At 42.4% G+C, this 14,984-nt stretch overlaps 1 protein-coding gene across 5 annotated transcripts in view; it reads left to right on the forward strand.

The window, feature by feature from the left end:
• KCNH1 (potassium voltage-gated channel subfamily H member 1) overlaps positions 1-14,984 on the forward strand; it is a 330,953-nt gene that overhangs the window by 182,795 nt on the left and 133,174 nt on the right. For all 5 annotated transcript variants that reach the window (XR_010599908.1, XM_065589522.1, XM_065589524.1 and 2 more), the window contains one exon: positions 1,134-1,386. Coding sequence is in view for 4 of the 5 variants with exons in the window: in XM_065589522.1 (XP_065445594.1) it covers positions 1,134-1,386 (253 nt within the window). In the remaining variant the exon portion in view is untranslated. The remainder of the gene's footprint in view (positions 1-1,133; positions 1,387-14,984) is intronic.

Below are 14,984 nucleotides of genomic sequence, written 5' to 3' on the forward strand. Positions count from 1 at the left end.
TCTGATAAGTCTAACTATTTACTGTTTTACCCTTGCCCCTAATACCTATGAGCTTTTGCACTGAAACCACCACCCTCCTTCCATCAAGGATGGATGCATGGGAGTAACTTTGGAGCTCATGAAGGTTGTTCCTTAATTGGATGAAGTAGTTACTTTTGAGAAAAATGAGGCAAACGCCATCTGCTCTTTTCAATTTATTTCTCTCAAATAATGAGTGTTGATGTCCAGTCCATCAGAGATTAACCCTGCAGGAAAGCTTGTGATCCCAAATTCCTATACGTATTGTACAATTCCAGAGTTTTCACTAGTAATTTTAAATTTGTATGTACACTGGCAAATCCACTGTCCCCACTTCACTCGTGTCTGTAGCATATCAACAATCTCCCAAGGTAGATGTGACACTGGACACAACAGGATCACTGATGCAGTGGCACAAATATACATATAAAGATAGAAGTATGTTAATAAAAAAGGCTTGATAAACAGAAACCCATTAGGATGGTGCACTAGAAGAAATGTTGTCCCTGGAAGGTTAAAGATTCCCCACTATGGAAAACCGGGTGTAAGACAACTTATCTCACACACAAAGGACTCTGTTCATTCTTGCCAGCGGGTGAGGTGTTTATACTTCTGTAGTTAGCCACGATAGGTTAATATGTTTTCTGATTATTTAGCTTAAAGGAATCTATGACTCCCCTTATCACGCACACTCCAAGTAGGTAATGCACTATGCACAGTTTGTGCAGATTTTTCATGGAATTTTCCTATTAAGAATGAAATATCCATCAAATACAAGCCCATGGCATTAGCAGTCTTTTTTACACAAGCTTTGTGCATTGCTGTGCTGTTAATTTTACTGTTTTAAAAACCTGCAGCATTTATTCTAGTAATTTAATATCCAGCAGAGAATGTAGCTGAGATAAAACATTATTTTCCTTCTGGTATTGTAAAGGAGACTAAGTTAATGTTAGAGCTTTTTCTTTTAACTGAGGATGGAAATGTCTGAGAAGAATGCTGTAGTTCTTAAACTCTGCTATAGGTTAAAAAAAAATGGGATGACACAATGAAGGCAACCAGCCGATAGAATGCTCTGGGACTCTTGCACAGAAACTGATGATCTAATCTCCTTTTAGGTTTTACAGATCTGCCCTAAGGATATGCGAGCAGACATCTGTGTGCATCTGAACCGCAAAGTTTTCAAGGAGCACCCAGCATTCAGACTGGCTAGCGATGGGTGCCTTCGAGCCCTGGCCATGGAATTTCAGACTGTACACTGTGCCCCCGGGGATCTGATCTACCATGCTGGCGAGAGTGTGGACAGCCTTTGCTTTGTGGTTTCAGGGTCTTTGGAAGTAATCCAGGACGATGAAGTTGTTGCTATTTTGGGTACGTCTCATCGTTTATAGTGCATGCGCGTGTGCCCCTACCTAATATAATGCTAATCTTCTGCATTCTATAGCACCTTCCATTAAAGAGTTTCACCATGCTTTCAAACCATTAATTAATTTAGCCTCACAATGCCCTGGTGAGGTATCTGTGTATTATCACCCCCCTTTAACAGATGAAGAAACAGAGGCAAAGAAGAGATTGTGACTTGTTCAACCTGGTACAGAAGCATAAGAGTATCCTTTCTACCTCATGTGAGTCTGAGCAAAGGTGCATGCACCTCACCTGTGACTGTTTTCCAAAGTGCTCAGCCCTGGCCTAACTGTGCTCCAATTGAAGGCAATGGGAGTTTTAACGCTGCCTTCAGTGTGAGCAGAGTTAGGTCAGTGCTGAGTGCTTTTGAAAATTGTACCTATAATTGTTTAAATTCAGTTTTAAAAAAAAGGTTCTGTTTTCAGTGTCTCAATAATAAAATGAATATTTTAAAACTAAAAGCAATTCTTGCTGGATGACTCAGGAGAAGGTTTACAGACAATGCTGTCACACTTAACCAGGTATGTGTTATAGTAAGCAAACGCTAATGTCATTTATAATCCCTTTTCAAAACAATATTCTATCTCCCAAGGTCAAAGTAATCTAAAAATATAGAGGATTTAAACTAGGAATGGCACTCTAGGTTGGAGGCATTAAAACCATACAAAGAGCTCGCAGTGATGTGAACAACATTCTGAAGGAGAAAAGACGGATAATCCAGTAGACGTAGCTAAATCATGAGGTGGCTAGAGCTTTGAAAAGGTGATATTTATCCCTTGATTCTGTCTGACCTTTTTGTGAAAACATAGAACCTCACGGTGACTTAAACCAGTATCTGTCACTCATACCAGCCTTAAAAAAACAAACAAAAACAAAAATCTCACCACCATCTTTCAGAACAAATATACCCAACTCTTCTTCAAGAAATTTCTACTGGCAAAATAAGGCTACTATACTGGTCTCAGTTCTCCACTGTGCCTGAGTAGAGCTGCATAAGTAGTGTGGTTAGCTCAGAGGTCTGGAGAACTTTGCCTGTAATGTTTTACACTTATTTTGGCACATGTGTAAGTGAGTAAAGATGGTGCAAGGCAGTGAAGTAATCAGGTCTATTTTGTTCTATAGCAAAGTGTATGTGTGCATAAAATACATGTAATAGTTTAATCCTGTAAGATACTGAGCAGTGTCCGCTACTCCTGAAGTCACAAATCCAGGCAGACACTTATTCCATTTTCACATGCTGACTTCAGTAATTAATATGGCTAATGTGAAACAATGTCTTAAGTTGAAGTATCACCTTGTATCCCATTACCCTATTCCCCCCCTACTTTTCCCCTACTATATTCATCAGAAGAACGCAGAATATCTACTACTATGTTTGTTTAATTTAAACTGAAAGGAATTGAAATAGGTCATTTTTTAAAAATATAAACAAATTCCTTCATGTTAGCATCACCATCTACCCTTGTTTAATTTTCAAGACTATTTTTAAAAGAAGTCAGCATAAATTCCTGAAGAAATTAATGTTAAGAAAACCTAAGGCTCCAATGCATTGACAGCTGATGTCATCGTTAAAAGATTATGGATAAATAAATAAGGCCACTTAGTGCCTGAATGAATAGAAATATTATTTTGTATTATCACTGCTCTCATGGGACAATAAATAGATTGAGTCCCCTGATATTCTCCCCCCCCCTCCTTTTTTTTTTTAAATAAAACTTGCAAGCAGAAGCAGCTCCCATGGGAGTTTGAGTGGACCCTGTGTTTTACTTGTGAGACTAATAGACTAACGCAAAAGTCAGGAGATTTGGGTTCTGTTTGTGGCTCTGCCAGGACTAGCTGTGGGACTTGGACAAGTTTCATAGGGGCAAATTTTCTGTGTGGTTTCCAACCTGAGGAATTCCCCTCCCCGCCCAAATTCAGGGTGTGGAGCCGTCCATGGAGGCTACTCCAGCCCAATGGTTGGAGTGGGTTCTGCAGACTGTTTAAACTCCCATTCTCTTGTGTCAGGTTGGAATAGCAAGTTCTCTGTCCCTGCCCCACTTACCCTGCACCGTAGCATCCAGTGGTATCTCCAAAAGCTGAGCTCTGCACAGCAGAGGGGATATGCACGCTCCTATGCAATCTTGGCATTTTCCCTTCCTCTAACACAACAGAACCTCACCAGTTCCATTGTCCAGGGTGCCTCCAAAGAGGCAAGGATAGGGTTTCCCCTTTAACCTAACTTCACTGTAGTTTTCTTATCTGTAAAATGGGGATACTTTTTTCTACTCCACGGGACTTATAAAAGTGCTTTGACACCCTTAGATGGAAGGCACTACAGAGGAGCAAAGTGTTATTTATTTAAATCTAGTCCATTTCAAAAGTATATTTTGCATATAAATGGTTCCTTGGCCTGATCCTGCATACCTCCCAATTTGTGGGTGTTGGGCCTGCATAAGGAATACAGGTTCTGGTGCTATAGGTGTATAAAAAAGCACCACCAATTTTTTTCAACTAACTTGTATAAGTCGTGTACAATTGTTCTGTTATCTGAAATTAAAGGTGGCTTGTCACTTCTTAACCTCAGCTGAAAAGGAAGGGGTTATGGCATGGCATGCATCCAATTAACATTGCAGGTAGAATTTCTCAAAAACAGTCTCTCTCCATTGATTCAAAGAGCTAATTCTGCACCAGGCAGGAATACACCACCAAGGAAGAGTGTGGCCTAAATTCTGTCTGATGGCCTCTTTTCATACTAGTCCACACAAGTTATTCAAATGGACCAGATACATCTGAAGCAGGCCCAGGAAGATAGCTTTCTGTTAACATTCAAAGAACACTTTTGAATCACCCTCTTCTGGATAGAATATACTGATGAGTCTGTTAAGGCATTGTTCCATCCCAACCAATCAAATGAATTATGTGTGAGCTCTTTTTTAAAGATATCCTAAATATAAATGTACATTGTAAACAGTAAAAGGCCCCATTCCTGTTAAAACTTATCTGCTTATTTAATTTTACACATGCGGTGTAGTGCATTAGAAGTCAACCCAGAAGATTTAAACACATGTAAACCTTTTGCAGGATTGGGGCTTCCCACTGCTTACTACGTGTTGAGTGACTTACGAGGCCACTAAGACTGTCGCTAGAGCTGAGTGAATAACACAAAAAGTTTTCCTCAAACAATCATTCAGACTTAAATACAAATATGCTTCAGCTCTGTTTGCTCCCCTTATGCATTCGCTTCCCATGAACATTCATGCAACACATATAACCAGCAATAGTACTCACTGAGGAAAAAAAACACCTATTCTGAATTGCATGAGAAACATGATTGTTGATGTATTGTTGAGCCAGAAAGCAGACGTGATTTGTCACCAATCATAACTAAACAACGCAGCTTGAATTTTAAATATCAAACATCAAATAGGAACTCACAGAATACATGAAATTTGTGAAAATTTGCAGGAAAATTTTGACTAATGAACACATTGGGGGAAATTATAATCTCCTCAATTATTCCAGGAACAAACAACAAAAAAGATAAATTAATAAAACAAGCATTGCAATTAGGAATACATGCTGCATCTTCCTGTGCAATAAGTTGCATCTCTAAATTACTCTGTGTGAATGTTGTACAGTATTATCTAAAATTAAGACAAGACACCCTTAATCTTCTAAAGATTTGAACCAATTTAGAGCCAACATTTTCTAGTACTGAAATCATTTACCCTCAAAGAACAGCATATTAGAAGTGTGCTGCAGTTCGCTTGTGTTTGGAATACTCTGCGTACTCTTCCATAATATCACTGTAAATCAAATCTACCTAGTATCCAAATAAAAAGTCTGGTTTCAGTTCAAACTCATTTTCTCAGAACAAGTGATTGACTTTGACTTCAAAATGGAGTGACGCACAGACTGGCGTAAAAGAAAATTACATACAAGGCAGAAGAGAAGAATCAGGCATTTTCTGTGGCCATCTAATTAACACGCATTTCTTGGTAATTAGAAGGGGAGGGAAAGGCAGATAAAGAGCATGGTCAAACAATTGATGTATTTTACAGGATTCATGGTTTGTTGTGATGGAAATTTTTGTTGCTTTTGTCTGATTTTTGTATCTTATTTCTTTAACTCTGTAGAAACTTTACTTTAGTAGCATTCATATAGTACAATAATTGTGTGACACTTCACAGAAATACAGGACAAGAAGTTCCCTGGAATAGGGAGCTTACCATAAACTCACGTATTGTTGTTTGTTGTCGATGTGGGAGCTAGGGAAAGGGGAAAGACAGCAGGGAAGGCTGTTGTTTGTATTAGGATTATTTTGTATGTTTACAGTTTTTTTTTAAATGGGCAGGTGTGAGACAGGGGTATATAGATAAGGTAAGCGTGGAGATTAGTTGGAGGGAAGCTACCCAGGTAACTTTTGCAAATGGTGTTAGACAACTTTTTCAACCCTTAGGTTCTCTGATCTCCTTAAGGACCTTCTTTTGTGTAGGAGTACAATTTGAAGCTAAATTATACCTTTGGATACATGAATAAAAGAGCCATAGACAGCCAAGCATATGCTCCACTGAAATCAGAGGACAGAGTTTGGCCAATCATATTTTTAGGTTTTCTGCATTTTCTCTCTGGGTCTCAAACATTTTTAGGTTTTCTATAGCTTTCTGTTCCTTCCACTCACACCATTACTTAGTGCTATAGGTGTACTCAGTACTTTTACAGTAGGCAGAAAGTGCAAGACAAATAACAGAATCCCTGCCTTGAGAAGTATTATAGGTGGCACAGGTAGCCTGACATCCCATTATCAGATCCTGTTTCCAGATACTTATAACTTTGCTAAACTTTAGCATTTTGGGCTGAAATTTTCAGTGCTGGGTATTTGTCTCAGGCTGAATCTCTTTGGAAATTTTTCAGCAAATATGGTTCAGCTGTTTCTCAGAAAAAGGTTAGAGGAAAATACATTGTTTTGCCCATGTAACAAAATTCTTACAGATGTTTAGTTGAGGAGCTCTAGAGCCTCAGTCCTATGGAGCCAGGGATATAACATTTGGCAGGGGGCTGGCTGTCATGTCAGGGATATGTCTTTTGCCCTCTCCATTAAAATCTGCCCATATTTGGGTCAGATGCAAGCCTTTGAAAAAAATCATCGTTCAATATGCACCGTAGAGACTTGTTAGAGTTTGGCAGCTAAATTCTCTGAAGATTCCATCAGTACTGAGCATGCTCCGTGCTGGGACTGAGTATGACTTTCCCTGCACTGTGGGGGGGGGGGGGAAATAGTATTTAATTACATAATCACATACTATGTCTGTAACCCTTCTGCCCCTCTGAGTTGGCAGCAACAAGGGCCGGGTTCAGTATCTAGGGGTTCCGTTTCAAAAATGCAATGCAAAACCGGCTCGAGCCCCCACCCAGTGACCTGGAACAATTACATACCATCCCCCGGGTGCCTCTAGGAGGCAATACTTCCCCTCTCGCAAGCATGGAGTCTGAGTGTAGCAAAAGCCTTTTAATAAAGGAGGGAAACAATGTGGCATTATGTTGGGGAAACACCACAAACAGGATTCATAACACAAACCATGAGCAAAAGACCCACCTCCAAGTAAATTTGGCAGTGTCCTTTTCCCCTCAGGGTCTTAAGTCCAATCACCCCAAAGTCCAACAACCCCAAAGTCTCTGGCCCTGGTCAGTGCCGCCCCAGAGTTCAAAAGTTTATCTGCAGAGTTTTACGCCCCCCAGCCTGGGCAGAAATGCGGGGGGGGGAGGCACACGGGGATGTTAAGGGGCACATTACGTGGTCCAAGGCCAACTGCCCCACCTCTCCATGGAATTCTGCTGCAGCCTTTACCACGAATGGCTCCGCTCTACCAGCCACACCGCACCGCTCCGCTCCTCCAGCCATCCCCGCAAACTGCTCCGCATTCCGTGGGCCGCTCCAACCATCCCACAAACTGCTCAGCTCTGCCAGCTGCTTAGCAATATATCTTCAGGCTTCCCCACTGGTTAACACAGCACTCAGTGATCTCAGCTCAGCAATTTTAGTTCTTTTAGTGATTTCAGCTTGTAGTAGGGGAGCCCCAGTGCTGGTGCACCATTGGCCCAAAGCAAATTCAGTTCAGCAACTTCTAGTTAGACTCCTAGTGGAAGCAAACTTAGCTCTGCTATTCAACAGTAGAGAGAGAGGAGTAGTGTAATTGGTGTTCCAGGCCCTGAAAAGGGGCCCATATCATCAGGCACACATATCTGTTCTTCTCCCCCCCCCCCCCCTCAATTCACTGGGTTTTGTAACCCAAGCCCCTTGTCTAGCAAGTGCTACTTAGTTACTGGTGAGTCCCTCTGTCATACAACAGTTCCACTGGCCTTGATTCACAGAATCAGGGTAACAACACTTTATTCTTCCTGCCCCAATAACAGAGAAACTGGGGATCCCACACCAGCCAAAGTAACCACTTTTAGTTGTTGTTGTCCCAGGCTAGGCGGGTGGGTGTGCCTATGCAAACAAGATCAGCCCCTGAAGTTCTTTTCCACCCTCGCCATAATTCACCACCAGATGTCAGGGTAGAGCTTATCCTGACTCTGCTTACATGTCATAATGCATACTCACAAGGGGGCCAAATTAAAGTGCAAAGGTAACCTGGATTCTGGCATTTCCTAACTCTTGAGTGCTTGACTTTGCAACCTTAACATTCTTTTAATGTAGTTTCTGTGTGTAATACAGTTTAAAGACAGACAGGTGTACAATGCAGTCAAACAGTATGGCTCAGTAATATCTGGGGAGCCATAGAGTGTTGTGCAGTCATTGTATCCAGAATATTTTATGGAAAGGATGGGTTTGATGGAGGATTTTGAAGGAAGAGAAAAGGCTTGGCATATGTTAACTGGGAGGATGCTCCATGCTTAGGCATTGGCATGAGACAAGGTTTGGAGTTGTAAATAGAGAAAGGAGAAAAAGGGTATGTGTACACTTGGAGCTGGCAGTATGATGCCCAGCTCTCATTGAGCTAGCGTGCTAAAAATAGCAGTGTAGCCATGGTGGTACAGGCAATGGCGAGCGGTGGGATGAACTAGCTGCCCCGAGTACAAACGTAGCCATTGGTACATACTTGAGTGGCTAGCCCGAGCGGCTGCCCATGTTACTGTGGCTACGCTACCCTGGCACAATGAGAAGTAGCGTGAGCATGTCTCCTCAAGCTGGGAATCACACTCTCCCCAGCTGAAGTGTAGACATACTCAAAGGAAGCCATAAGGAGTGAGGCTGGGTGGACTGGATAATCACTGTTAAGAAACACACAACCACATTCTACTTGTATATATACCTCTCTTTGTCGTCTGCCTCTTCATATCTCCTTCCTGATGCCATGTGAGATGACAAAACTGGTGCTATCTCTCCAGATGTAGTCTGGATAGTTTCTGGTTTTTATAGAAAACCACAGAGGAACAAAATTACATATTATTTATAAATAACTTCTATAAATAGACTAATGATCAATAGAATGCTTTGTTATAAAAGCCAATAAATAGTGTTCAACCCAAAGGCAGTGGCCCCTAAACAGGAATATTTTTGCCCCTCCCCTACAACTCGGACTAAAAACAGCAAATGGGGGCCACCTTGAGCTGCTTGGGGCTCTAAGCAATTGCTTAGTCTCCTTATGCCTAATGCTAGCTCTGGTTCAGCCTCTACAGTGATGGGTACATAAATACCTAGACAAGAGAGTGATCAAGAATGCTCTCTCTCTCTCTCTCTTTTAGTAGTGGTAGTAAATAATAATAAACAATGTAGCCTACATCTGACTTGTTTGACATGAAAACGGGACTACCAGGGAAATCCCAACTGGCTGGAAAATTTGAAGGAAGGAAGGAAGCAAGCAAAACTGTCCAAGCAAAAGCTGCTATTTGTACTAGACCTGATCTCTTATGTTCAAAGATTGTGTTTTCACAGAATATCAGGGTTGGAAGGGACCTTTGGAGGTCATCTAGTCCAACCCCTGCTCAAAGGGGGACCAATCCCCAGGCAGATTTTTGCCCCAGATCCCTAAACAGCCCCCTTAAGGATTGAACTCACAAGCTTGTGTTTAGCAGGCCAATGCTCAAACCACTGAGCTATCCCTCCCTCTCTCCCCCCCTCTCTCCCCCCCCCCTATGGATTAGGTAGTATGGCCCAAGGGATCAGCAGGAGCCTGTGTATATCTTGGAGTTGGCCAGGTCTAGGAAGCAGCCTTGCGGCATGGGGCCTGAGAAATTGGTCTTGTGGAGACTTATTTTAACCTGAGTTCACTGATTCTTGTTTACTAAACTGATCACCTTTTTATTAACCCGAGAAGGCCATGGAAAATAGTAGACGTGTCCTGTCTTTGCTCAACCAAAGCTGTAAGCAATGACTGGATGCAGAGGATACACTAAATGTGATAAGGCCATAACTGTCCTTGATGTTAATGTCTAAGGCCAACATTTCCCAAATTGGATTCATAAAATGAATAAATTGGGTCTAATTTTCAAAACATTCCCAGTTCCCATTGAAGTCCATTAGAGTTGTGGGTGATTTGAAAATCAGGCTATTTTTCTTTTTAAGTGCTTAAATATGGAGGTGGGTGCCTAACTTTAAGCTCTCACTTTCTGGAAACGTTGGACCTCATTTTCAAATGAGGGCATGTAAGCTGAACCCCCCACTAAATATGTGCAGGAAACAACTGGGTGTTTGCTTATGCCAATAGGGGAGCTATTAATAAATACCTGTCTGATTCTGTGCACAGAGTCCAGATTTGTCCACGTGTGGGGGCAGTTTAGGTGCCCAACTGATCATTTGATCCTAAGAGTCACTGTCTCAGCTCCACTACATTTATCGTGTTCTCACATTCCGTGTTTGAGCTAAAATATGTTACTCTTATGTGCATATTGTTTGTCTTAGCAAAAGGCACTAATGGCTAAGCCCTCAATCTGTAGTGCAACAGTGGCATTAAAATACTACAGCAATGGGGACCATACTGGTCGAGTCCCCATTGCGATTGATGAGTTAATGGGAATTGAGTGCCTGACCTCGAGTATGGAAGTATATAGCTCTACAAATAGACTTTGTTTTCCCATAGAGGAGTTGTCTACAGCATTTCTTAGATTTCAAATAGGAATGTATGATGGTTTTGCTCTTCTTTACTATTGGCTACTATAGAGGATTTTAGTTCAATGGGCAGGTAAGGTGCTTTTTGCATTATCTGTGCATGCTGACCTAAAAACAAACAAATACAAATTAGGATATGAATTGTTTGCATTCTGTGAAAAGACCAGGAAATGATGAAGCTTCATGGCAGAGTCGTTAATGCAACCTCATAATTCAGTACAACAACATGCATTTTCCTTTCTGTGTTTTCCTCTTACTCAGTTCCTGGCAGGTTTGTTCAAAACGTGCCGCTGTAAAGACACATTTTAGAACATTTACATTTTTTGTGGAGCTGTAGGGGTTGGAACATATTTGCTGACTCATGTAATTGGCAGGTGCTTGAGAAATAGTGTAAAAATATTATTGAAACACCATGCGTACATTACTGCTTAAATACATTTAATTTGAGAGTATCTGTTGTAAACAAGAAAATGGGAGGCAAGATACTAATCTTTCCTCAGTTATACAGCCTGTGTCCTCAGATCTCTGAATCGTATCGGCGGGTAGCAATCGATTTATCCAGGATCGATATATCGCATCTCGTTAAGACGCGATATATCGATCCCCGAACGCGCTCACCGCCAACTCCGGAACTCCACCAGAGCGAGCGGCGGTAGCGCAGCCAACGGGGGAGCCGCGGCCGTCGATCCCGCGCCGTGTGGACCCCAGGTAATTCGATCCAAGATACTTCGACTTCAGCTACGCTATTCGCTATTCGCGTAGCTGAAGTTGCGTATCTTGGATCGATTTCCCCCCCCCCCGCAGTGTAGACCAGAAGTGCAAGTGATGTTCCTTCCATTGCTTCCTTCCCCCAAGTTCAGCTGGCAGGGAACAGCTTGGACCATAGGGGTGCCAGCAGGGGGAGGCCCCTATAGGCTTTGTGTTGAGTGACTGCATCACATATTATGCTGGGGGGAGAGGGGAGGCTGTTGCCCCACTTGCTAGAGGAAAGTGTGTACCTCTTTAAGAGATAGAGAGGCATGGAGTGAGTTTGCAGCAGCTGGGAAACAGATCAGTGTGGTGATACTGACGCATTCCACCCCCCCAACCCACCTTGACGAGAAGAGAGGGGAGGCTATATAAGTAAATGTCAGGGAGAAGCTGTCTCCCTCCACCTAATCTGGCCCTGGCCCCTCTTTGGACAATTCTGAGGCAGATCTGGTTGCCCGCAGCCCCAGGAAAGAAGAGAGTTTGAGGACACTTGGCATTGCTGCAGTCTTCCCCAGGCACGCTGGAGATCCTTACTCAGGGTTATTCTTGAAGAGATTTTTATTTTTAAATCAAGCATATGAGAGATAGTTGAAAGTTATTAATATAGGTTAGCTTTAGTTGAAATTGACATTGTAACAGACAGCATATGTGCACCTGTTGTTTGATTGAACCATGGTCTAGCCAAAAAAAGAAGAACAGGAGTACTTGTGGCACCTTAGAGACTAACAAATTTATTAGAGCATAAGCTTTCGTGGACTACAGCCCACTTCTTCATATGCATCCGAAGAAGTGGGCTGTAGTCCACGAAAGCTTATGCTCTAATAAATTTGTTAGTCTCTAAGGTGCCACAAGTACTCCTGTTCTTCTTTTTGCGGATATAGACTAACACGGCTGCTACTCTGAAATGGTCTAGCCAGGAACTCCTGAGTTCTGATTCCACCTCCAGTTCCGATTCTCTTGGTAGCCTTGAGCAAGTCCAATAAATACCCTGCCTCGGTTTTCCCACTTGTAAAATGGGATAACTATATTTGCCTATGGTATATATCGTAGTGCATGCTGATTCTTTACAGTAGGCTCAAGGCCCTGTACAGCTCTCTTTTCAATTCAGCCCCAAACCAAGGCATTCTGTGACTTATAGTCCAGAGCTATAAGCCTCCCAGCAAGGAATAAAGATAAAAAGCTTCTTTTTTCACTGTGCAAGAAGAGACCTGAAAGGAACAGGTGGTCTCTTCTGGCCTAGCTGGCTGTTGGAGGAACTGCGCAAAGCTGTCTGGATGGAGCAGAAAAGCTATGGGAAGTAGATTTTTTTCTTCTTCTATTTTGAAGTTGCTAGTGGCTGCGAGGTTCTGGAGAGAGCTGAATCTCTCAGGAGGAGCAAAGAAAGTAGTCCTGGGTGAAAAGGTAACTTAGAGAACAGGACAAGGCACTTGCTGCTTTTTCTTGGGGCCTGTGGCCAGAGCTTCGGGCAGAGGATGGGAGAAAAATACTCTCATCCCTTGGACTCGAATCATAGGAGGGAGGAGCTGGACTTTTGTCACCCTGAAAGAGGTGTAATTTTGATTCAGCCAGAAGGCTAAATGAATGCATTGAAGAGGGAAACTGAGTCAGTGGCCACATATTCATGAAGAGGCAAGGCACTGCTACAGCACCTCACACTTTGACAATGGAAATATCACAATGTAGATCCACGTGTGATTATTAATACTGCTATCAGAGCTGATGGAACATAACATAATGGAAAAAATTGTCAGAATGATTTTGTATATAACCCAAGATGAGTTTGACATTCTGTCTATGGAGTTTGTAAATGGATATTGAGTGTGAATTTGTAATCCAGGTATGGCTGCTTTAATTTATTTATCATCACCGGGGTTGTGTGTGTGTCGGATGTACATTTATTTACTTTATTTAAGATAACCTGTTGGATGGGATAAAAGTGCTGTTTGTATATCCCCAGAATAAAAGTTTTTATTATTTATAAACCTATAACTCTGAGGAGGAGACTACTTTCTCTCTCTCTCTCTCAAAATAACATGTGAGCTTGATGTGTCACATTCTGTTTCAGAAGAACATTAAATGGTCCGTTTACTTTGGGTGGAGAAATTCCTGCTGATTTAATTTTATCTAATTGCAATCTTAAAGGACACAAACAGAATTGTTCTTATAATGTTCCTTTGAAATTGCTTTAGTTTCCTCATTTAGCCATAAGCCGTTGTTCAGCTGTAGGCACAGAAGGCTAGATTCTGATTCACATCAGGACAGATTCCTCTCATGGCACAGGGTGAGTGTGCGGGCAAATCACACCTATTTACACTGAGAGGAGTGGCTATACCAGAGGGGTGATCTACCTTGGGGAAGGGGAAGTGGAAATGCAGGATTTCCATCCGGGAAGGCAGCTGTAAAATCTGTCGGGTGGCCCACCAGCACTGTCTCCCATCTTGCATGTCATGTGGAAGTCGTATCTTCCAACCAGTCTGGCTTCACTCGGTGGCCATCCCCCACCCATGTGTTGAGTGGCTCACCCTCACTGATGGAGTGGGCTGTGCAGATCGTTTGTGCTGCTGTGCCCTCTCAACAAGTGAGTTTCCATCACGTGAACGTGGTATTCCACTGCCAACAGCTGAATCTGGAACAAGAGACCGAGGAAGGCCTGCTCAGCACTAGAACGTCCTACTGGCACAGCTACCTCATCTAAGGGCTTGTCTATACTTACCGCGCTGGTTCGGCGGCAGGCAATCGAACTTCTGGGTTCGATTTATCGCGTCTAGTCTGGACGCGATAAATCGAACTCAGAAGTGCTCCCCGTCGACTCCGGTAATCCTGCTCGCCGCGAGGAGTACGCGGAGTCGACGGGGGAGCCTGCCTGCCGGGTCTGGACGGCGGTAAGTTCGAACTAAGGTACGTCGACTTCAGCTACGTTATTCACGTAGCTGAAGTTGCGTACCTTAGTTCGATTTGGGGGTTTAGTGTAGACCAAGCCTAAGAGTATAAACTGCTGGTATAGGCTGTGTCTTTATTAGGAGGATTTACCAATATATCTATCCTGGCAAACCCTTCCTAGTGTAGATAAGCCCTTACTGTGATTTATACTGGCAAATATGGGACTAGATTAGAGTTGCATTTAAAATATACTCAGAACAAAAGCAAGTAGTCATCAAAGTAAAGTATTTAAAACTTTTTAGGAAGCACAGCTAAGTTTACTAAAGTGCCCAGGTGACTTAGGAGCCTAGGACCCTTTTGCAAATGGGGCTTAGGCTCCTAACTTTTGTAAATGTTACCCTGCATCCCTACTTTATTCTCCATCTGAGTTTAAAATGCTTTTCCTTTCATGTTATAGGATTTTGAATGAAAACTATCAAGCTGCTGTCTTTTAAGTACCAAGAAATAAATTGTGTGTGGTGGATTACAAGGTGTTAACAGGGTTTCCCGAACCTCTTAACAAAGTAATTAATGTCACAACGCTGCTTTAAGATGGCACTTTATTAATTGAACAGTAATTCACTTTTGAAAGCAGAATGATTAATTAAAACCCGCCTCCATCTCTTGGTACTGGTATTGAGCCCCATTTTTTTAAGTGGGTCTGTTCAGAATTGCAGGCCGCCTCCAATCCTCCCTGCTGCCAGACTGCTATCCCTGATGCAGGCAGTTCAGACTAACCTATGGTTTTCGTTGTGTATTCAATGAACTTCACTGAGGGGAAAAATCGGATTGGTCTGATTTA

The sequence above is a fragment of the Chrysemys picta genome, chromosome 3 (genome assembly GCF_011386835.1).
Source record: "Chrysemys picta bellii isolate R12L10 chromosome 3, ASM1138683v2, whole genome shotgun sequence".
Taxonomy (NCBI): domain Eukaryota; kingdom Metazoa; phylum Chordata; order Testudines; family Emydidae; genus Chrysemys; species Chrysemys picta.